The 26,182-nt window shown below is 36.8% G+C and overlaps 1 protein-coding gene across 1 annotated transcript in view; it reads left to right on the top strand.

Moving 5' to 3' along the window:
* LOC136858300 (unconventional myosin-VI) overlaps positions 1 to 26,182 on the top strand; it is a 384,418-nt gene that overhangs the window by 206,362 nt on the left and 151,874 nt on the right. The window contains exons 14-15 of the mRNA XM_067137739.2: positions 6,089 to 6,284; positions 17,824 to 17,948. Coding sequence (XP_066993840.2) covers positions 6,089 to 6,284; positions 17,824 to 17,948 — 321 coding nt within the window. The remainder of the gene's footprint in view (positions 1 to 6,088; positions 6,285 to 17,823; positions 17,949 to 26,182) is intronic.

Here is a 26,182-nt window from a genome sequence, read left to right as displayed (position 1 = left end):
ATAAAGCAAGAACTTTCCCAGAGGTCAACGCTTTCCTTCTATTGTATGACTACTATATCAGAAACTAGCAAATGTACCCGTGCTTCGCTACAGTATTCTACATTGTATTTGAATATTGAAGTAAATACTGTACATACAATAAATAAGATTGTTTTAAAATGGCATGTCTCTTGGCGTTATCCGATAAACAGCATAGGGAGGTTCCCAATGCGGTGTTTCCAATGTAAAGTGCTTGTTACGGATTTGTGTTGATAACGGCAGGCTCACTTGCCTACTGCCATTCACAATCGAGTTGGGAAGTTTTCATTATAATTGCAGGCCCCATCGCCTACTGTGTGGTCACAATCGATTCGGGAGTTTTCGTTGCAATGGCAGGCCCCCTTTCCTACTTCCAGACCGACTACAGTTTTCATTAGAATGTTTGGCAACTTCCCTACTACCAGTCGAAATTGAATTGTGCAGTTTTAATTATAATGACAGGCCCCTTTTCCTACAGCCAGCCAGCTTATACCAGTCACACCAATTTGGTGAGTTTCCATCAAATAGCACGCTACTATGCCTAATACCAGTCACATTTTAGATGGATACATTTGTTTATAAGGCCGGGTACCCTTGCCTACAGCCAAACACAATTGGGTAGGGGACTTTTAAACAACAATGCATGCTCCCTTGCCTTCTGCAAGTCAAATCTAGAAGTGAATTATTCACTACAATGGTAGGCCTTCCTTACTAATGCCAGTTACACAGGTGTTGGAGAAGGACCCCATTCCTACTGCCAGTCAAAGTCGGTGGGGAGTACTGATTACAATAGCAGACACACTCCTTCTCGATCGCTACAAGACAACATCAGTGAATATATATATATAGATCGACACACAAAAATATATGCATGCTTTAAATATTGCAAACCTTCATTTACAGATTGACTGCTGCAAAACGATACGTCATATCGACAAAGGATTGAACCATAAGACGTCAGATTTAGCAGCCTAAATGGCTGGTCGTATGATATCTGATCTATTCATGGGTCAGATTGAGTTAGAAACGTTGAATAGGGTAAAGGTTTTGTAAGATTATCTCACATTGCATTACTTTTCAGATAATTATGTGACAGCTACATACATAGCATTTGGCTCACATATGGCTACTGGGTGGGCCAATTTTCGTGTAGGGTTTGATGATTCTATCTTTCTTATAAGTGATTAAAAGTATGAATTATGCATGTGAAAAATCCAAATTTACTTAACATCGAGAAATAGACAAAAATCAAAAGTAAGAGGGATACAGATACAACAAAAAGTCATAAGACCAAGGTTGTAGATCACTCCAAATCGAACGGAGATTGTGCCTTCCCTTATGTGACAGGACTTCGCGAAGATCTGCACCATCATTAAAATTGCCTCCATATTTAGATATTCTTCGGGGAAAAAAGTGAAAAATTTAAAGCTCTTGGAAATGTTCCGTCCGTTACAGGCTAAAACGTATAATTTTGCCAAATTTCTGTTTTCTTGTTCATCTGGCAGATTATGCCGCAATGTGGATTTTGGGCTAGGAGGGTTAAAATTAGGACTTTCAGGAAACTAAACCAAAAAATTATGCAGATGGTTGTTATTATTACCCCTTAAACGCGTAGCTGTGCGAACACTTCGCCAAAATAGTCAATGTACAGGCACACAGTCATTAGGATTTTACTTATATAGATAAATAAGGAATCTGCTCCACGTACAACACCTTTTGGTCTATGTCTGCTGGACTTACCCTGCAAAACCGAACATTCATGATATCTCCCTTATTAATCTTTCTGTCGAAAAAATACACATGAAAAAAGTTTCAGAAATGGATTTCCAACAAATTTGGTCGATTTCCAGTCAGGTTGGTCATGTACTATATATATTGTGGAAGAGTAAATTCACCATTTCGGTTCCCTATAAACTGCCAGTCCATTCCAGGAACAGGAAATGTTATTGACCTTTAAAATCTACCTTTGGAAAGGTAGATGCTAAATGTAAAGTTTGGTTCAAATATCTTCAATAGTTTTCAAATTGTAAGAAATACGCTCAACACGCGCCCGTTCTTAAGTTAAGTCCAGTTAATGATATCTCCCTTATAAATCCTCTTACCGAAATGATGCACATGAGAAAAAATGTTTAAAAATTAATTTCCATTAAGGCAGGTAGATTTCTATTAAGTTTGGTTGTGTATATTTTGTGGGAGTGCAAAATCACGGTTTCGGATTTGTATAAACCCCCCCAGTCATTTCGTGGATTTGGAAACAATATTCACCATGAAACCTACCCAAGGACAGGTGGATTCTAAATATGAATTTTGGTGGAAATATATCCAGTAGTTTCCAAGTTATAGACAAACAAACAGAAAAACAGACACCAAAGCTAAAAATATGCAGGTGGTCATTATTACACCTGAAACAGATAACTGTACAGAAATGTCGCCAAAATAGTCAATGTACAGAAACACTCTAGAATTGCAGACCTTTATTTTGAGAGTTACTGCTTTGAAACTCTGCGACATATCTCCAAACGGACCTCACCATCAGACGCCTCCTTCAGTGTTCTACATGGTTGGTCCCATGACATCTTCTCGTATCTCCTATGTTTATGGGTTAGATTGAGTTAGAATCATTGGGTGTGAAATTTTGTACAGTTTTCACATACTACTTTATATTTGTGATACTCATGTGACAGATAGAATCATAAAATTTGGCTATCACATTGCCACTGGCCATGCCAGTGTGCATGCCGAATGTCATGATTCTATCTTTCCTATAAGTGTGCCAAATTAATGTTAACATATACGTGTGAAAGTACAAAATTAACTTGAAATCGAGAAATACAGCTCTATTTAATGTATAAGGAATAGAAATACGATAAAAAGTCATAGGACCAAAGTTGTAGATCTCTCCAAAATGAAACGCGATTGTGCTTTCTGATTTGTGATAAGACTTACAGATTAGCCACCAATTATCCCAAAACGAAGGTCTGCACTGTCGTTAAAATTGTATCCATATTTCGATATTTTCCGGGGCCAAAAATTATACATTTGCATAGCTTGGAATATTTCTTCAAAGGAAAGAGTGTCAAGCTTTCGGGATTAGCTCTCGCATACATATGGTGTAATTAAGGAAGAAAATAATTCAGTAAAGATAGTTGAAATTAATAGAAAATGGATTAAAACTGAGGACAGCCGGATGACGACAAATATGTAAATACCAAGTGAATGTATTGGAAATTCAAATGCCCCTCAATAAATTATGCTGGTGTGAGTTATGGATATAAGAAAGAGGTAACAGAGGAGAAATTTAGGCGCAGGCATTCTTAGGTCAACAGATAAGATGACTAATGGTGTTATTACTTAAGCTATTCGAGGACGGTTATAAACTCCAACGATATTCCGCCAATATCCCGCAGAATGGCCGATTGATGCCCTTTCTTGCCTTCTACCCAAGGAACAACCATGAATTTAAAGGTATGATGAGGAAAATGGCAATACGTTACTTCCCTGGTGGCAAGCAGTCAGAGACGTTGCCATGGTAACCTGTGGGTTCGTTGTCGGTCTGTCGGTCGCACACACAGACCATGATACCCGCGGAAAATAGTAAATTTCTCCGTCATTTGAATAGTAAGATAAATTATGAACATAACGAAAGTTGTTTATAATGAAGAGACGTTTCACATACGGTCCACGGAGTTTACAGGAAATCAATAGTATAAGAGAAAATGGAGGAAAACCATTCTGGTTTTCCTATAAACCACCATCTAATCAAAAATTTTAAAATGAAATGCATATAGAAACCTTCCTCGGGGTGAGCATACTCCAAATATGAAGTTTGGTTGAAATCTATCCAGCCATTTTGCCGTGATGGTGGAACAAACAAACAAACAGACAAACAGACACGAAAAGTAAAAACCACTGATTCGGTCTTGAGTTGACCTAAAACAGATAAATATCTGAAAAATTGTCAAAACCAACAAAATTACAGACAGCGGACCCCCTACAACTTTATTTATAAGATAAAACAATATTTGAAGTGTTATTTTGTTCATTTTACCTACCGGTATTAAATACTGTACTATCATAAAATAAAAAAATCCTTGCTTTGAGATAAATCACATAATCCTTATAAAAATAAATTAATTCATCTCAATAATGAAAAATTGTGCTATATATAATGTGCATGAATTGTTTTGGAGTTACTGTTTTAGTGAAATAAATTTGCCAACATGAAAAGTATTTTATGTCATTATGTCTTTCATTTTCAGCTTGAATTATTTTAATTTGCCTATCCTAAGTAATTTTTAATTATTTTGGTCATACTTTGCTATAATCAGCAAAGAGTACTCTGGATTTCACCAATTGGTTTCATAGTAATTCAATAGTAGCCTAGGAGAATGATGTCTCCATTGATCTTCACTTCAATATCAAAGAGCGAAGTCTCTCTTTCATGTGTTGACCATACCTGTGGGACTGGTGAATTCTCATCTGGGCACTGGGGAATTGGAGTTTTAATCCTGAAGGTTATAACATACTCCAAAATTTTCTACTATTCTACGTGATTCTACGTCTGCTACACTCGACGTGCTGCTACTAACCTCTGTGTGTGTGCTCTCTTCGCCCTTCCAGTTCGTACTGTTCCTGCTGTTGCCCTCCCTCCTTTCCTCCCCTACCGCCTCGCTGTGCAATGTGTACCTTCTGCTCTCGTCTTTTCTGGACATTTCCATCGTAATATAAATAAGGCCTGCTCTGGGCTCGATCGGCGAGTTGGATGAAGAACACGACTTGTGTGGAGGGAGGACTTTCTTTTATTTGTGCTAGCGGCTGGTCAGGACTGCTGGACGGGTGAGCGAACTTTAAATTTATATTCCCTTGCCATACTTCACTTTCTTTTTAATGCTGCACTTCCTGATTTCATCATACCGTACTGGCTGCTAATGACTGTTCACGCCTATAATATTGCTAGTCTGAGCTGTTGACAGTGGTGTTTTTCTTGCAACTGCATTACGATCTTTTTTCAAAATTTGACTTTCAATTACGTCAAGTGATTACTGTGATATGAACCACTGGATTCTAAAAGACTTGGTGAACAAACGCAAGAATAGGACTAATTGTATTCATATGAACGCCTAGCTTCTGTTCGAAATTTTGAATTCTATTAATGCTTGTAGGTTCTATCTTTCCTAATTCCTGTTGCCAGCCTTAGGTACTGTTCTTTTGCACGTCCTTCCCTTTTTCCCCATGTTCCTGTCCCGGGTTTTTTCTTTTCTTCTACTTTTACGATTGTACAGTGGCCTAATGCCTTTTTAAATTCTCTTAAAATTTTTGTATTAATGGATAATATCTGTTTTACCGTTTTGTAGGATACTCCCAATGAAAACTATTGTAAAATTCATCTTGTTTCGAGTCTAGCTGTTTTTTTAAATAGCAAACAGTGTTGTTAAATGGTCGTCCCATTTACTTTTTGAAAATTAGAAGTATCTAATCTTTAAAATATTGTTGGTTTCTTTAATTATCTGTTTCACTTTCTTTGGCTTGTAAAAATCCTTCTTGGTGTTAGTGGTAATATATTATTATTATGAAAAAACTGTTCCTTCTTTTTCCCTGATTTTTATCACACGCATTTCCATGTCCTTTAATTATCTGTACTTACCTCGGGTCCCTCTGAAAAAATGGACACAGTAAAATGCTTCCCTATGCGCTCTGCTAAAACCCTTCGCTTTGAAACTGGAATCTGAGTACTTGTATACGTATGGATTTTTCTGGAGAGCTGTAAATCTTTTTCATGGCATGCCATGCTTGCATAGACTGCTGTTTGTTTATGTTACTGCGTTAGTCGGACTAGTGTCCAAGTTCATGACTTAGTTATATTCTTCTATGATCGTGTTTGTTTTGTTGGTATATTAACTTACCATTTCCACTCTGGTGTATTGCGAGATTATTCTGAGTGTACATACTTACCCAAATACGACACCCATATCCAAGCTACCATAATAACGTCACAAGGTGAATACACTTTGAACTCTTTTGTTTTGTATACTCTCTTATCAGCAAAGTCATTTGTCCATTTCCTTTCCAGGCTTTATTACATACCATGGGCTTCAACCAACAAGACTATTGTATTGGTAAAACTAAGGTCTTCTTCAAGCCTGATAAATTTGCAGCATTTGACTCAGTAATGCAGTGCAACCCAAGACTAGTAACAAAAATCTATAACTGGATTGTGACCAGGAGGTGGAGGAAGATTCAATGGTGTATAGTAGCAGTGATAAAATGTAAGTGTAAATTTTCTAAATTAATCAAGCAAGTAGACTTCAGTATTACTTTTAAAATTAGTTTTTAATTGTTGTAAGATTCATAAAATATTAGTATTATTTACAAAATTTAGTAATCTAATTCCCTCAATAGCTTATAAATATCATATGAATTTTATTTATTTATCATATGGCAGAACAGCAGCCCTTAGGAATACACAGAAATATGGTACAAAAGTACAAGTGCAATGTATAGACAACGTCTATGATGGTGGAATCTAGGCAAAGGACTGCAAAGTGAGGATGGCTGAAAGTTCACACACATGGCAGCCAAAGTACATAACAGATCCCTCCATCATATTATGTATTTTATGTATATGTATCTTATGAATTTTTACCCATCAATAATGCAATTTGGCAGCACTGAATTTAAAACTAAGAAACAATGTTAGGTTTTGGTCCACCCAATCAATACACACCACTTTACAAGTGAACTATTTAATTAAAAACATATTTAAAATATTTAGGGACATGTTTCATCTCTATCTGAGACTTCATCAGCCATAAAATCACGTGTTAGATTACAAAACTCAAATCAGAAACTGAAAAAAATGTAAAAAAAGAAAATGGAAGAACCCAATGTCTTTTTAAGGACTATTTGAGAAATGCAAAATATATAAATATATATACATTATTTACCCAAATTGACCTCATTTCTTGCAAAACCTTTTGTCTTCAATGATAAAAAGTGAAATTAACTTGAAATTGACAAGCCTGCCATAACGTCTCGTACGGTACGGAATCAATGTCCATTGTTGCTGTCCGTGTTTGAAACGGAAGTTCCTTTTGAACTATTGAGAAAACATAGGAGAACAAATATACATATATTTAAAGAGGTGGTTTAACACTTCTTGCACACAATCTTTCAGCAAAGTTAAATAAGAATGACCTTACTTGAAAAACGTTTCAGGCATTGTTGGAATCTGGTAGTTTCAGTGTGTTGACTGGGGAGATTGAAATTCTGGCCTCGGAAATGGATTGGTACTAAATCCATATCAAAACAATTACAAATATTAACTTGTAGAATATTCTTTCAAATTTAGCTAATTTGGTAGAAGAAATCTGAAGCCTTATGAGACCGTCTTTCAAATTTAGCTAATTTGGTAGAAGAAATCTGAAGCCTTATGAGACCGCCTGTCATATGGCAAAGGCCATGGTTAAAGCAGCAGGAGTCCAGGGTTTACAGTGGCTACATAGAGTGCTCAATGCAGTTTGGAAAGATGGCAAGATGCCTACTGATTGGAGCAAGGGTGTCATTATACCCTTGTTTAAGAAAGGAAATCGCCAAAAATGCTCCAACTACTGGGGAATAACACTCCTTTCTCATGGGCTTAAGATTCTTGAGAAAATCTTAGAGAGCAGATTGTGAGTCATCTTAGAGCCACAGTTTGAAGAGGAACAGTATGGCTTCAGACCTAACAGGTCCACAACAGACCTAATCTTCAGTGTCCGTATGTTAATGGAAAAATATTGGGAAAAATGATAATATGGATACCAACATATCAGCCGTTGGCTGTAAATTATCAGTTGTGAAGGATACGGCGTCAAAATGTTAGGGTATGTCTTACAAAGGTTATACAGTATTAACATATTTTGATCACATTTTGACGCTGTATTCTTCACAACTATTAATTTACAGCCAACGGCTGATATGTTGGTATCCATATTATCACTGAACATGTTTTTCCATTGACTATCCCTACTGTAATATGTCAATATTATTCTTAGTAATTATAATTTAAATACAAATCAGGTACCTGATTTATGCCTTGAGGTAGTACTGTGACTGATGATGCCTTCAATGAAAGGCAAAACATGTCTCATATGGAAATAAAGATAAATTCCTAAAGCCGGAAGCTGCCGTAGTTCACAGTTCAGAAACAAGTCATGCGCATGTGCGCCAGAATTGATTTACTTATCGAATGAATGGAATGATCGCAGCTAGATGTAATAATGGCAGATAATAGATTTAAATACATTGACAGTGTAGATCACTCCAATTAACAGCCGTTTCAAACAATGGATGATAAGGGGAGATAAAATCCCAGTACACAAGCCCATTGAGTTCAGATAAATACCTTTTGCCTTATTCGTGTCACAAATACTAATAATACATGGAGACACTAACGTATGAAATTAAACATTGCCTCCACACCTTTAAATATCCATAAATATGGAAAGCTTTCATGTTTTAATTTGTTTGTTGTAAATTTTGTTGTGGAACTCCTGTCACTATCCAGGCACTTGATAGCATACCTAACCTAAACAATGCTGTCTCTCTTATCTCAGTTACAGCTGTTTAGGTAAATCCTGATGTGATAAATGTAGAGAACAAGCAAGAAATATACATAAAAATATAGATCTGGCTTTCAACAGCTGCAGTTATCCAAAGAATGCTTCCAGTCACCATGTATTACGTTTGGAAGTACAATTCATAACATTTGGTAGCGATCAGCTGGTGGGTTGGCACGCTTTCTATAGCATGGCTTTATTTAGCAGGGGTGGCTTCTGCTACACATACACCAACTGGAAAAATACAGAGACCATCTTAAAAACCATTTGCAAATAGATTCTCACTTTTCGGACTCTATAATTGAGAATAAAACTATTTTTAAAAGTTTAAAAAAGACTGGGATCTCGAATGCTCTTGATGGCAGTGAGAATTCAGTAACCATGATTGAATTTTTAATATAGGCCCTCATTAAAAGTAGCACTAGTTTTGGTCCACTATTGGACCATCCTCAGCTACAATGTAATAAACTTAAAATCTATGCACACAACAGATAAACTATGATATAAAATTCTTGTGGAAATGACATTTCTTCTTTGGTGATGTCCTCTTGAGTTTTGAAGTTCAATTAAAAATGTCAACTCTGTATTACTGTAAAAGTATCTTTATTATTTGTCCTGCAAATTTCAGTGAAACACTTTAAAATACTACATTTTAAAAAGTCTTTAGTGTAATATTTTAAATAAAGACTTGAAAAGGTCATGATTGTCACTGAACAATTTATACTGTCTTAATACTAACTGAGGGAAATTTGTGCTGCATGTTTATAATATAAAATATATAAAATATATGTATATAAAATTATTAGCGAGTGTATTTTCAGTGCTCATACTAACAAACTCTCGCAGGAGCAAGTAGTCAACCTACACAATGCTATTTTCGTCATCACACAGCCAGAGCGGTGTCAAGGACAGGTTGCGTCATACGATCTGGAAACATCCAAGCAAAAAATTTGCTATATACTAAACCAATTGTCGCATCGATTCAGAAATAATGGCATCTTATAGTACACATACTAAAGCTCTCCTAATGTTAATTTTTCCAAAATTGATCCAGGGATTATGGAGATATTCAAGATTTTATAAAACATTACGTCAGAGTTAGATCTGTATAAAAGGCCATAACTATTCATCCTGTCACTTCAGTTCACACCGGCAACATGACGATGTTGGTTCACAGCATGATACAAAGTCAGCCTGCAGGATGAGACTATGCCTAAGTGATGTGCGAGTTGTAGAACATAGAAAAATTCCGGTGTTATGGTACTTATAAACTTTCAGTAAGTTGAACCTCATTGAGGGACTTTTAAATATTGAAGAAGGTGATTCTAAGGCTTGTATAACTAACATATACGTGTATACTAGAAGCCTTAATAATGACTTTTCCAAGTGAACTCAACTTATACTTTAACATTATGATGTGAATAACAGAATATTCAGAGACTTCACTTTTTGTACAACAAGTGTTAAATAATTCACATAGACATTATATTAAATGTGGTAGTTAAAGTGATATGTTTTTTTTTTTTTCTTCTAGGAACAGACTTTTCACAACAACAATCTTCTTCTTCTTTTTCTTTTCCTACTGCTTTTTCCCCACACCTGTGGGGTCGCGGGTGTTTCTGTGGTTGGTAGTGTGGCATGTTGTCCGAATATGATAAGGAGAGTGTTGGGACGGACACATACACCCAGTCCTCAAGCCAGAAGAATTAATCAGAAGCGCTTAAAATCCCTGACCCAGCCGGGAATCGAACCCGGACCCTCTGAACCGAAGGCCAGTACACTGACCATTCAGCCAACAAGTCAGAATTTTTTCACAACAACAACAACAACAACAACAACAACAACAACAACAACAACAACAACAACAACAACAACAACAACAACAACAACAACAACAACAACAACAACAACAACAACAGCAGCAGCAACAACAACAACAACAACAGCAACAACAACAACAATAATTGCTTTGCACAGAATGCAGTAGTTAGGAATAACAGTGATTTTTTCAAGTGATTTACACTGCACAAATAGACACAAGTGCACTTATAGACATTCATGTAAAATTCAAGTGAAATTTCCAAGTGACCTGTGCTTTTAGTAGTTTGCTACAAACATTCAGTTTCTTTAGAATTATAAATAATTCTAAGAGTACAGTTATTCCATCAGATATTCTATTTCTTGAATAGGACTAAACTGTGTTGTGATGAGTTCCAATGAACAGTGCAAAGTTTAATTTCGTAGAAAGAGTCTATGCAAGTGACAGAAGTCAAACTTTTATTTTCCTTCCTGTGGAAAGCCACCACACGTTTCCCAAGTGCAACTTATTTTTGTAATTTTATGTTTTGAGTTCTAACTCAGAACTGAGACAATGATTACAATTCACAAAGTGCTGTGGTTTATGTGAATCATTCCAATACTCGGGGGATTGATTGCTGCACTCAAGGGATCGTGTTTCCACTGCGCATCAAAGAGGTTCTATGGAAACAAACCAGCACAATTTTAAGGTGAACCTTTGGTGAAAAAATTTGCAGCTCATTGTAGTTAGGACCTCTCTCTGTATCCAGCTCCAGGTCTACACCCAGTGTGCCCTGTGATTAAAATATCATTACTCTCCAAAATATCTAGTTGTGCCTTATTATCAAATAATTTCCTGGTACAATATACAATACTGCCAGTGAGTAACTGGATTTGTAATGTAGGCTATCTTAATATGTATTATGTGAAAAACAGTCACCGTATCTCTGATTGTTCCTTGATTTTTGAAGTTAATGCATTCAGCATAAAAGAAAGGCAGGCTGAATGTTGTGAGAGGGAGATTGATTTCCCTATTTCACGCCAGTTCATTTGACTTCTTTAAACAATAAATAGTGATGTTTTAGTATGCCTCCCTAAAGTAAAACAAATGTTCTACATTACTGAAGAGACCATAATAAAAAGTGTAATAATAATAATAATAATAATAATAATAATAATAATAATAATAATAATAATAATAATAATAATAATAATAATAATAATCACTATCACTATCAGCCATATTCAATCATTTTTACGATGTGGCCTCTTTAAGTCCGAAGCAAGGTAGGTTTTCATGAGGTCTCTCCATCTGGGACGGTCTTGAGCGATGTTCTGCCAATTGATCCCAGTAATCTTCTGGATGTCTTTATCCCATAATAATAATAATAATAATAATAATAATAATAATAATAATAATAATAATAATAATAATAATAATGGAGAATGGAATGATTTTAAGGCAAGTCTGGTTGGTAGTGCAGATAAAATATGTGGAAGAACAAGCAGAAAAGTGAGAGAGAAAAGAACATCTTGGTGGAATGATAAGTGAATAATGAAAAGGAATAAAGCCAAAAAATTCTTGATGTGGCTAAGTCTGACAGAAGAATCAACGGTGACCAAATAGACAACAATAAATTGGAAGAGATTGCAAAGGAATATAAATACAGAAAGATGGAAGCCAAGAGAATTGTATGGGAAGAAAAAGAGAAAAGTTGGAAAGAATTTACAACTAAACTGGAAGAAGACAGTAAAGGGAATATGAAAATGATATATGAAATAGTAAAAGTAAAAGATCAGATAAAGAAGCAATTACAGCTCTGGAGACAGCAGATGGGAATATAGTTCGCAATATGAAAGATATCACGGATACAATGGGGCAGTATTTTGACAAGCTCCTAAATGGCCCTAAAGAGATCTCTGTTGAGGATGTAGGACAGAAAACAATAGAGGAAGATATCCCAATTACATGGACAGAAGTAGAGCAAGCTCTCCATAGGATGAGAAGTGGTAAGTCAGCAAGAGCTGATGAAATTACAGCTGACATGATTAAAGCTGCTGGTCTGCCAGGAATACAGTGGCTGTATAGAGTTCTCAGAACAATATGGAAGGATAACAAAATACCTGAAGATTGGACAAAAGGGGTGATAGTTCCTATCTTTAAGAAAGGGAGTAGAAAGAAAAGTAAAAATTACAGAGGCATTACCCTCTTATCACACAGCCTTAAAATTATGGATAAGATCATTGAAGCCAGAAAAGGGATAGACTAGAGCCTGTCTTAGAAGAGGAACAACATGGCTTTAGGACTGGAAGAAGCACAACAGATCTGATATTTGCTTTGAGGATGTTGGCAGAGAAAGACTGGGAAAGAGGAAAAGACCTAATTATTGTGTTTATGGACCTTGAAAAGGCGTATGATAATGTTCCTAGATCAACTATTTGGAAAAGTCTTAGAAAACTTGGTATACCGGAGTACCTTATTAGGAAGATCCAAATGGTATATACTAATTGTAAAAGCTGTGTCAGAATTGGAGATGGTCACTCCAAATGGTTCAATACAATCAAAGGAGTACAACAGGGAAGTGCCTTATCACCTCTTCTATTCATAGCAGTTATGGGTACCATTTTAAAGGAACTAAAAGGAAAAGGTAATAAAGATCTTCAGGCTCTGGTGTTTGCAGATGATATGGCAATATGGGATGAAACAGAGGAGGGAGTGCAAAATAATCTGAATGCATGGTGTAAGAAGTTTGATGATTATGGAATGAAATTGAACCCATCAAAAACAGTAGCATTGAAAATCAGCAGACATAATATAGAATGCAACATAAAACTACAGGACCACCAAGTTGAAGTAGTACACCAATTCTGTTATTTAGGAAGCGTAATGGCTAGTAATAACAGAGCTGAGATAGAAATAACAAACAGAGTAACCAAAGGCTCTAACTTTTACAGTATCATTAGACACCTTCTAGGGAATGAGAAGGTCCCACAAAGAACAAAACTGACCCTGTACAAGTCATATTTCATTCCCATCCTTACATATTCTCTGGAAACCTGCACACTAACATCAAAGGATTGTAGTAAGATTCAAGCCTGTGAAATGAAATTTCTTAGAACTGCCCTCCAAAAGACCCGACTTGATCATGTGAAAAATGATGAGATCCGATCTAACCTAGGTCTAAATGAATCGATGGAGGAAAGACTTAGGTCATCTAGACTTAAATGGTTTGGGCATGTTAAATGAATGAATAGCACAAGGTTACCCATGTGCTTATTTGGAAAAGAGAATTACAGGTAGAAGACCAGCTGGAAGTCCAAGAAGAAGATGGATGGACCAACTGAGGGAAGACGTAGAGAGAAGAGGATAGAATTGGGAATCTGTCTTGGACAACAAAATGTTTTTGAATAGGCAACTATGGAAGATGCTCGTTTTCAAACACCCTACCTGGCTCGCTGGAAGGGCAAATAATAATAATAATAATAATAATAATAATAATAATAATAATAATAATAATAATAATAATAATAATATTATTTACTTTATGTCCCACTAACTACTTTTATGGGTTTTGGAGATTCTGAGGTGCAGGAATTTAGTCCTGCAAGAGTTCTTTTATGTCCCAGTAAATTTACCGACATGAGACTGACGTATTTGAGCACCTTCAAATACCCCGAGAATGAGCAAGGATGAACTTGCCAAGTTAGGGTCAGAAGGCCAGCGCCTCAACCATCTGAGTCATTCAACCTGGTGAGAGTAGGTTGTATTTTGTCTCCAGTTCCTTATACTCTGAAACCACTGTTTGGTCGGCCTGAGTGGCTCAGACGGTTGAGCCACTTGGCAGGTTCGATCCTGGCTCTGTCCGGTGCTATTTGAAGGTGCTCAAATACGTCAGCCTCGTATTGTTAATTTACTGGCAAGTAAAAGAACTCTTGCGGGACTAAATTCTGGCACCTCGGCGTCTCCGAAAACCGTAAAAGTAGTTAGTGGGATGCAAAGCCATTGTTTGAATTGCCCTTGATGAAGCTGATAAAGGAATCAAAATCAACAAAGAGCAAATAAACACCACTTGCTATAATGTGATACGAAGGCCATACTGAAAGTCATGAGCAACATTTTTTTCTCTAATCACAATCCTTTAATATATTATAATTATCCACATCATCTCAATTTTCAGACTTTGTAGAACACGTACGGGTACTGTGATGTCATTAGCTTATATCAAGTGACCACAGCAAGGAGTTACAAAATGGCCAATAGTACTGAGTGCAACATGAGAAGAGTTGACGACTATATTAAAGAAGACAGACGTGTCTCTGTAAGTGAAATTACAGCAAGACCCAAACCGCGGACGATGAAATCAAAAGAATACATAAGAGATAGAAGATTTAATACAATATATAAAAGGTTACAAGAATCTAATTGTGATGGGAGACTGGAATGCAGTGGTAGGCCAAGGAAGAGAAGGTAACATAGCAGGAGAATTCAGATTCAGACAAAGGAATGAAAGAGGAAGCCGGCTGTTGAATTCTGAACCAATCATAATTTAGTCCTTGCTAACACTTATTCAAACACCACAAATGATGGCTATGTACATGGATGAGACCTGGAGACACTGGAAGGTATCAAATGGACTTCATTATGATTAGCCAGAGATTCAGAAACCAGGCGTTGGATTGCAAGACTTTTCCAGGAGCAGATGTGGACGCTGAACACAACCTGTTGGTCATGAAATGCCATCTGAAGTTGAAGAAAGGAAGGAATGCAAGGAGATGGGGTCTAGACAAGTTGAAAGAAAAGAGTGAGAGGAATTCTTTCAAAGAACATGTGACACAAGGACTAAATGACAAGGTTGAAGGAAACACAGTAGAAGAAGAATGGACAGTCATGAAGAATGAGATCAGTAAGGCTGCTGAAGAAAAGTTAGGAAGAAAGGAAATATCAACTAAGAAACAATGGATAACTCAAGAGATACTAGATCTGATTGACGAACGAAGAAAGTACAAGAATGCAAAAAATGAGGAGGGAAGAAATGAATACAGCCGAATAAACAATGAAGTAGGTAGAAAGTGCAGGACAGCTAAGGAAGAATGGCTGAAAGAGAAGTGCAAGGATGTTAAAGGTTCTATGGTCCTAGGAAAGGAAGATTGCTGCACAGAGGAAAATCAAGGAAACCTTTGGAGAAAGGAAAACTAGATGTATGAATATTAAAAGCTCAGATGGAAAACCACTTCTAGGGAAAGAAGACAGGTCAGAAAGATGACAGAAACATACTCAACAGTTGTATCAAGGTAAAGAAGTAGATGATAATGTTTTGGAACAAGAAGGGCTGTTGATGCTGATGACATGGGAGACCCAATTTAGAAGTGAGAATTTGACAGAGCTTTCAGAGACCTAAGTAGGAACAAGTCACCAGGAATTGATGGCATACCCTCAGAATTACTGACTGCCCTAGGAGAAACCAGCATGGAGAGGTTATTCTGTTTAGTGTGTAAGTTGTATGATACAGGAGAAGAGCCATCCGATTTTCAGCAGAATGTTGTTATACGTATTTCCAAGAAAGCTGGTGCTGACAAGTGTGAAAACTACCGCACCATTAGTTCAGTATCCCATGCCTGCAAAATTTCAACATGTATTATTTGCAGAAGAATGGAAAGACAAGTTGAAACCGAGTTGGGAGAAGATCAATTTGGCTTCAGAAAAAACGTAGGAACACGTGAAGCAATCCTGACTTTACATCTGATCTTAGAGGACTGAATTAAGAAAGATAAGCCCACCTAGGTGGTGTTCGTAGATCTAGAAAAGGAATTTGATAATATTGTAATGTGTTGGCTAGATAACATTCTACTTCTAGTTACTAAGACTACACATAAACACACAGGATTACCAAGCTCACAACTTACACTCATAGCCCACAATTACACAATACGCATGCGCTCTCTCTCTCTCTCTCTTATTCTCACTGTTTATTTATGCTAATACACACAGACTCCGGTCACTAACACTACAATGTCACTCAGTCACATAGTCCTCTCGTTGCTGCTTTCACAGCCCACAGTTTGATAGAACATTCCACAGACTGCGCCACTCAACTCCAGGCTGTCACTCACCCTCTGCTACTAGCTGGCAACTTCACTAACTGACGGAGCTCACACTGAGCTCATCCATGACTGTACCATCCTTTGCTCACACCGAGTCTGCACATTGACTCCACCACGGAGTCCAACACTGACCCCGACTCCTACACTGACTCTGAGTCCAGCACCAACTCTGACTCCATCACGGAGTTCAACACTGACTGAACTCCGTGGTTGTATGTCACCTTATATAAGGGGCCCTCCGTTTGAGTTACATCGCCCTCTCAAAGCTCGTGGAAGCCTCCAGATATACAAGGCTCTTGGCCTGGGGGGGCCTAGTCATTTCTGTACTCCTTGAGGCCTCAGCAACATAGTGGTCAATGACGGCATTTGTAGCAATGTCCAACCAATGGGTGCTGGCCCATTTCCATGAGGCTCAGGCTCGGTGAAGTCACACATTTTACGTACGCTGGTCCTGCCCAACATCGGAGATTGAGAATGGTGGGCAGAAAGGTCACACATGTAGCAGTATTTTTTCAAACTTTGGTAGCAAAATCAGGGTGTGGGTGTTATTTGTTTCAAGGTTGGTAACGTGCTCGTATTTTGACGCCAGTATATTCTAATAAGACTCAATTCTTTAAAAGAATTTTATAGTTCCCCCTATTCATTACTTAATCATAATGATTTTATTAAAAGTTAATTTTAATCTTCTAGGACATGTTTTGGCCTTCTTGTGGTCATCTTCAGCTAAAATTAGAAATGTTTAGTCACTTAGAAAAGTGATAGGTTATGAACGAAAATAAAACAGTGTGGGCACTCTCAAGTATCACTCAGGGTTGACTCTTCTAAACTGAAGAGAGTATCCCCTCCACTTCTGTAACTGGACCACTGGGATGTCCTTCCTTCTCAAGGTGGGTTCAGCTCTTTGCCATCACATAGCTCTTGGGCATCTTTGGCCTCTACTTGGTTCAACAATGGCAAGAGCTTTCTGTACAGGATGATCTTCATCACACCATTTGTCATGATCATACTGGTGGAGTTATCTTTCTTCCAATTTTCCCCCTAATACATGTGATACTAAAGGATCCTTGCATGTGCTCATTATACAATTGTTCTGTCAAAGTAATGGCCACAGACCACAGTAGCACTCACATTTCTGTGGTATAAATATGCTGATCATGTATCTTCTGCTTAGCCCAGCATTCAGAACTATACACGACTGCAGGTCTGATGACCGCTAACTCCCTTGTAATATAATAGTTGTTGATCATTGTTATTTCTATGTATTTTAAGTCAGTAAGTTCTTCCGCTTCTAGAGTTCTGTTCTTTACAGGTAAGGGGAATTTATTGATAAGAAGAAATAAGATAATAACTCTTCAGAAGAATATTCGCATGTATTTAACAAGAAAACAATACCTCCCAAGGTACAAGGGCCATGAGAGTCTTAGAAAAATTCTGGTATGTATCAATATATTTACTCCTCTGCTAAAATTGATTAAGAGTAATTATGACTTCAAGTAGGTACCTTACATTTAATTAGTCATGTCTATACAGGGTTGCCATCTTTTTTGAATATCCTAGAACTTTCCAAAACATGAACAAAATATCTTACATCCCAGATGAAATTCATCTGAAGTTCTGTTGTTTAATTTTATACTACAGGGTGTATCTTAATTATACCAACAAAACAAAGTTAGGGATGCCCTTCGTGTAATATAAAAAATTATATACATAATCATATTAGTAGAGAAATGTTCATTTCAAAAAAATGAAGTTGAATTGTTACTTCCAGGCACACAATTCAAATTGAAGAACTTGCCATATTTGCTCTGTCAGAGCACAGCCTGCTGCCTGCTGCTGTGGTTCAGAGGAGGGATGGGAAGGGAGGTAAATTGTGGTGTATGATAGACGGAGACAGAGATCATGTTTGGTACGAGTGCACAAGTTTTTCGTTCATTTCCTGCAGTCGCTTCTCAGCCCCAGTAGGCAGTGTAGAGTTTGTTCTGCATACATTGGCTACCAAATTGGCTGGAGAAATTGGTGGGAATGACTCCATTTTGGTACACCAACAAAGAAATGGCTGATATGCACCTAGCCTTATAGTGCAGCAAAGGCAAGAATCCACATGGATTTATGTTATCTAGTACCCTAATCACCACCAACCTCTTCATTCAACCTTCATGTCCATTGGCAGGCGACTGCAAGAAGAAGGGTGGAAGGAAACCTTTCACGTGACAGTAGTGTGCACATTTCAGCATTGGTTCAGTGTCAATATTTGGGCTGGCATTGAGGTATGCAGGAAAACGAAAGCAAAGGTTAAGGGAAAGGAGACACGGTGGTGGACAGACAAAATTTTAAAAAAAGAAATAAAAGAAAGGAACAAGGTGAAGAAAGAAATGGATAAGGAAAAGCAAAAATGTATCATAGGGATGAGAATAAGATAGAAAGGTTACATGTGGAATACAAAAGTTTGAAAATACAAGTAAAGAAGAGTATCAAGGAAGAAAAGGAGAAATGTTGGAGAAAGTTTACCAACAAAATTGAGCAAGATAGTTGAGGAAATCAGAAACTATTATACAGAGTAATAAAATCAAAAAGAATAAATCAAGAAAAATCAAGGCATTAGAGAGAGAAGATGGATCTGTAGTGCATGATGAAAAGGGTCTTCAGAAGGTGATGGCAAAGTATTTTGAAAAACTTTATAATGAGGATGACTGCTTGGAGGAGGAAGGAGATAAGAAAATGGAAATAATAGTCAGAGAAAAAGAAGGGAAAACAACATGGTTGGAACTTGAAAGGGCAGTGAAAGCAATGACCAAAGTTAAGGCAAGTGGAAAAGACGAATTCAGTGCTCATATGATTAAGGCAACAGGAAGCATTGGACTACACTGGCTATAACGAGCCCTCAATGCTATATGGAAGGATGAAAGTATACCTAAAGATTGGCAACAAGGAAGCATTGTACTGTACCGTACCCAGGGGTAAATACCCTGTAGGATGATGCCTCCATTCCTGTATGAACATCCGAATAACTCAGGGTTGGGCAGAAAGTGGGTTGGTTGCCGAATAGGTCAGGATAAAAGTCAAAGTTCTACTCAAAAATATAAGTAAATGACAGGATAATGGAGGTATAACACGAATGAGAAACAATCATAGGGGGTAAGATGGATTTATTTATAAATATCCCCAAATCATTCTACTTGAAAGTTAAATAAATTAAAGCAAAATATCAAAATGGCATCATAAAATTCAAAATAAAAGAAATCTGGATATTACAATATCAATTATATAAGAAACAAAATGGAAATAAAGTATCAAGTACAACATGAATACTTGTATACTTTCAAACTGATCATCTTCTTATTAGTCCATGGTTCAAGAGATATGTGATCATACATGTACGCATACACTGATATGTAGTTAATTCAATTCAATTCGCTTCGCATGGAGTTACACACACATACGCATCACAATGATACGGTTATGAAGTTAATTAATTCGAGAGTTGCCAAACTACTACTGTTAAAGAAAGTTACAATAAAAGAAAAGTTACGATGAAAAGAAAAACTAAGACGCTATGGGACCTTATATGAGTTATGCAAAACACTAGGGGCATTTCCTACGCTATATGTACAACAAATCAAACAAGCAACACTAAACACTTCTATTTACATTGGATAATGAGAAAAGGTCTTACGTGCTACACAGATTCTACGTGAATCGCGGTTCACCACAAAGGATCTAGACAGAACTAGATTGACCATCAATAAAATTTAGCACTTGGGCTGTTCCCCATTACAACAACAAGACAAGGTATTCAAACAACATATAACAATATACAACATCATCCTGAAAGGGAAAAACATATAAATAGCCATAATATCTTGTAGAAAGCAATGGGCAACATTGCCTCCTGCTGCTGCATTTGAGCTCTCAACAGCGCGGTCATCCGTTGTATATTTCCGGGTAGGCTACAAGCTAAAAGGAAATGTTGAACTCAACACTGTGCTAAAGTTTGGATTCTGTCTCCCAAGACTGTCACAAGGAAATAACATCTCATTCGCACGGTCAAATAAAAACACAGCCAACTTATCAGCTTGCAATGAGATATCGTCTGTCACCATCTTTATGGAAAGTCACATATAATCCTCGCTTCCTAGCATGCTTTTACCATATAACACACATCAGACTCATTAGTCTGGAATTAATTCCGTCAATTCTGATATCGGTATACACTCAGAAGACAATTGGCAGGTACATCTCCACTGCACAATATTCTCTCGCAGATCAGGCATACAATCAGCCTACACTATAATTCAGCATGCACTCTTTTATCTCATATCACTTATGAATCACATTGGCCTTCTACACTATGAGACCCGGTTCATTTCCCGTGCAAGTCATTGGGTAAACAATTTCCAACTTAGTTTTAAAGATCCTATTCTTACAACGCTGTTATGCAGCTTCTTCGGACAGCTCCTGTAATACATGCGTCATGCAATTAGCTATATCTGTGTCTCTAAATAACCAAAATGACAAAGTATTTAACTCTGAATTTAGATGAATTTGTCAATCTAATTCCCCTAGCATATATTCATAAAGAAAAATCGGAATATCCTACACTAAATTTAGCACGCATGAATAAACAACAACTAATCCTAACAAATCCCTCATTATCCCAACTATCTAGTTAGTAAATCAGAATGAAGATGAAAAGTACATGCATTATTCTCATATCCTTATTTACAACACCATAAAATTGAATCAAACACATGCCGTCAGGCTTACTTTAATGAAAATCCTATCTAAACTGCCCTAGTGTCTTATCATAATTCATATAACATGCCACAATAAATACATGCGTCTTAACTTAGCCTGGCAACTCTCGGGATACATGGTAACAGTTTACATCCCTGCTGTATGAAGAAATTACACCATGACGATCACAGTTTCAACACGTGGAGATGCACTTCCTTCTTCCATATGCGAAGCCATCTTCTTCCTGAAAAGTTATTTACACTGGAACACAAAACCTTGGGATGAAAATCTCTTCACCGCTCAATGCAATATGTGCCAATCAACCCTTATTGACCAAATCAGCCAAACACACTGACTCCTCAATAATTATAACTCCAATTTAAAGGGTATACACAGTTTGATAGCAGCACGCGGTACGCTACGATAGTTCCTCACGAACACGACCGACACGAATGTGTGATACAATAACACGTGTCTCCTACACTTGTTACACTGCGGCTAATGATCACCGTCTATGTTGAAATTACACTGTGCAATAATCTAATTTGCAGTTTCCTCTGGAACAATTATATCTTCCAGCTACACGACTGAAACACTTGTTTGAAATAATATACTATTACTGATATAACACTCCTGCACTGTCTAAGCAGTCCGATCAAAATACACTTCCACACTCTCCAAACATTCCTATCAAAGTCACGTCTACAGTCTCCAAGTTATTCTAACAGAGTGACGCTCTTCCGAGCTTGGGTTACTGAGGAAGCTTCGGTAACGCCGTTGCAATTCTGGGGTTCCCGGTTGTCTAAACCAACCACCAATCAGAAAGCTTGCTATGTCTGATGACACAATATAAATTACAATACATTTGTGAAACACAGCTCAAATAATCGCAAATCTTTTCCTCTAATTATAATATCATATTTCTGAATTTATATCACTTCTAGATCTGTGGAAAACCAACGAATGACAGAAATTAACCTGAGCTACTGTACACATTTGCCAGCCTGGAACTGAGACTTGGTGCGATGTCGACTCCATGGTTGCCGATTCCTTACATTCTTATTGGCTGAAAATAATGCTTATTCAGCATCTAATGCACATGCCGAATCTTGCCCACGCTTGGTTACGCCAACCTATTCTCATGATCAGAAGGAAGTGTTAGGCAATGTCCAGCGACTCCATGTCTCCATAGACATCCGGTCTCAATTATCTTGGGATTCAATGCTTTACGATTCATGACTGTAACTTGTATGAATAATATATATATATATTTTGTCAAATAATATTCTCAATATTTTATATGAGCCGGCAGGATACGGCTCAGTACCACTGTTCAAAAAAGGAAATAGGAAGAAACGTGGTCTCAAGAAAGGAAGGGCACTGTCGCCATTATTGTTTATTATATTGAAGGATGAAATCATAAAACGTGTAAAACAGAGTATCAGTAGCGATGAAGTGAATGCTTTGGTATTTGCAGATGATGTGGTGATTTGGGGAAAGGGAGAAAAGGAAGTACAAAGGAGACTGGACATTTGGAATGAAAATATGAAGGAGCCTGGATTGGTAATTAGTAAAAATAAAACTGTAGTCATGCACTGTTGAAAAGAGTAAAAGAGAAGCCAAGTGAACATAGATAGAGAACAATTAGAGAATGTAGAACAGTTTACATATCTGGGCAGCATTATTAATGGAAGTAATGAAATCAACCCTGAAATTAATAACAGACTAAGTACAGGTATAACATTTTATCATCAAGTCAGAGAGCTTTCATGGGATGACAAAGTACCCAGGAGAACAAAATTAACATTATATAAACAGTATTTCATACCAATTGTAACATACGGACTAGAAACGCTGGTAACTAATAGGAGACAAGATAGTAAAATCCAAGCAGCAGAAATGAAATTTTTAAGAACATCGGTTAAAAAGACAAGAAGAGATAGAATTCAAAATATTAAAATCAGAGGAGAGCTAAATATAGAACCGTTAGTACAGAAGATACAGAAAGTAAGACTGAGATGGTTTGGACATGTAAAAAGAATGGGATAGGAACGGGTAGCAAGAAGGGAATTGGAAAGAGAACTTAAGAGAAAGAGACCAGTTGGAAGACCGAGAAGAAGGTGGATGGATCAGATTAACAAGGACATTAGAGAAGCTGGATTGGATGTGGCGAAAGTAATGGAGCAGAAAAAGTGGAAGGATGGAAAGGAATGGAGGAGGCTTGTTAACCACATTGATGATGATGATGATGATGATGATGATGATGATGATGATGATGATGATGATGATGATGATTGTTGATGACTATTTGCTTGCTCTGCATGTCCTTCCTTCTTGCCTGAATGGTGAGGAATGCTGTTTTTTCTTGGTAAGATATCTGCCTGGATTATTGGAAGTTGTTCTTCTGGGTAATCTGCAGCGAATGTGGCTGTGTTGTAGTGGCACCCTCCGCATTTCACTTGCTGTATCAAGCAGCACTTAAATGATCATTACTCAGGATGATTGGTAGGCCATGGTGGACCAGTTATATGGCCTCTGTGCTCAGCCAATTCAACTTCCTATAATTTAGATACATCCTATGAACTAGCCATAAGCCTTTCTGCAACAAGAAAGAAGGGCTTATATTGTAAATGCCTTCATGCTTCACATTCACATAATTGATGACTAAATGCTATAAATAGGAAACAAATTTACACCTGAATTAGTACCTAGTTACAATAGTTTGAAGTAAACTCTGAAACTTAAGATATTATGAAAGAAGTTTGAAGCATATTCCAACTGTGGTGTATCAATGCTTCTATCGCTTCCTCACTATGTTGTTTGTGAATATTTTTTCCACTTCCTCTGAGCAAAATATTTTGATTTAATCTGTTAAAGATTTCAACTTCGCCATCACCTTGGGTTGTGGATTCTAGATAATGCATATATAGATTCCACTCACGGGCATGGTCATTCGGCGAGTACCGGTTATATCCCTTTTATTCAATGTCAGGCTCCTGTGCACAGAGTAAATTCTACGTCCTACCTAACTACATAAGGCTATTAAATCATAATTTATGAAATGAGAAGATTGCAATATAATTTTGGAAGGCTATTCCACTTTAATTAACCATTCATGAAAAGAAAGTAATAATAATAATAATAATAATAATAATAATAATAATAATAATAATAATAATAATAATAATAATAATAATAATAATAATCATTCAACTAGACAACATGATGGAGAATAAAAATAGCATTGATTAACCTTTGTTGGTTTCCATTAACGTATTATGAACATTTATCTGATGTTAATTCTTAAAATTCCATAAATAAATTCATCACAACATTTCTGAAATCTTGACCACAAAATAATGAATTATTTAACAGTTCTTTGAAAATCCGCCAATCATAAAATAATTATTTTTGTAAACATTCACTTTGTTCATTCATCTATGTCACATATTGCCCCACAGTTTGTCCTCCCATATTCTATCTGTTTTTGATCGTCTAGCTATCTATCTACCTAACATACAACTTGAAAATCCCAAGGATCCAGTCTTCCTAATGTTGCTAATCAGCCAAAGTGACCAAATAAATTCAATAAATAAATAAATCATGGTGACAACAGCACCCATCTGGAACCTTCAGCTTCGCCGTATCTAAAATAAACACCGTCTAACTATTGACGTACCCAATGTAAATGGTAATACTGGGATGGCCTCACAGTGTCTGCTCTCCTCCAAAGATTTCCTGTAAGTAACACTACTGCCTAAAAAACATCAACTACTACAAGCAACTACTCTGAGTGCTAACGTACAGCAAAAGGTGACATTAACCTCTTAAACAACGCATCTCATTATTTATTCATGTCATTTACCGAAGATCCTCTCAATAATTCATCCATTAATACACTCATCTTACCTTCTTGCCATACCATAAATTCATATTTCGATGATTTTCACACGCTCGACATTTATAATCTCTGGGATACCTTTTTAAATACTATCAGCACATCATATCACTTGCCTATCTGAAAATCCTTAAAACATTGCATGTTGAACATCTCTTTTAAACCATTACCAATCTAGGTTCATTGACATTCTCGAAGACTTACTACATTGCTGTAGTATCAATCTCAACAAACCTCATTATCACAATAATCGCATTACATCATCATAATATTCTCAACGAGCCTATCATTTACCATACCTTACATCAAAATGTGCACCATGCCTATACTATCAGTCTAAATACACAACCGCATGTATCCGAAGAACCTCAACTACTCACGTATAAAATCATCTCATAATTGACAGCATAATTGCACTTCACTAAATTATTATGCGGCATAAATCATTCTTATAGAAGATCTCAACTCTGACATATTAATTACATATAATCAATCACTAGAATAACACATGCAGCACTCAATATTACCTTATTTACAAACAGATTCTTGCAAACATTCAGACAGTATCAGGAAATTCCATAAAAATATTACCGTACTTGTATGCTTTCATCACCTGAACATTCACGGTAAACCAAAATGCTACTCTTACCAATGATCGGATTACCACTCTCTGACAGATACACAATGATGATCACGTTAGGTTACTCAAGCTGTATACTATTACAGTCACTTTATTAACATGGTAAAAAAATCTAATACTACTATAAGCTCTCTACAGATAGAATAAAGGAAACAATGCCTGGGTACTTATCATTGATGACTCTGGTGTTCATCTCATCTTCTTGGTTGCAGTAGCCATGGACATTCATTTCCATATCATTCAGGCAATTCCATCTGATTTAAGCCCACATCTCTGCCTTGTATGGATTCATTATAATGATAAACCAGGTCCGTCATCCTTCCAGTCTGAAACTTGTACAAATGATATTAATGCGGTTCAATAAGACTTCTAAGTATCTCAATTTCGTTTACGACA

This window comes from Anabrus simplex, chromosome 1 (genome assembly GCF_040414725.1).
Source record: "Anabrus simplex isolate iqAnaSimp1 chromosome 1, ASM4041472v1, whole genome shotgun sequence".
Lineage (NCBI taxonomy): Eukaryota > Metazoa > Arthropoda > Insecta > Orthoptera > Tettigoniidae > Anabrus > Anabrus simplex.
The sequence above is the reverse complement of the archived record's forward strand: the minus strand, read 5'-3'. Positions and strand labels throughout refer to the sequence as shown.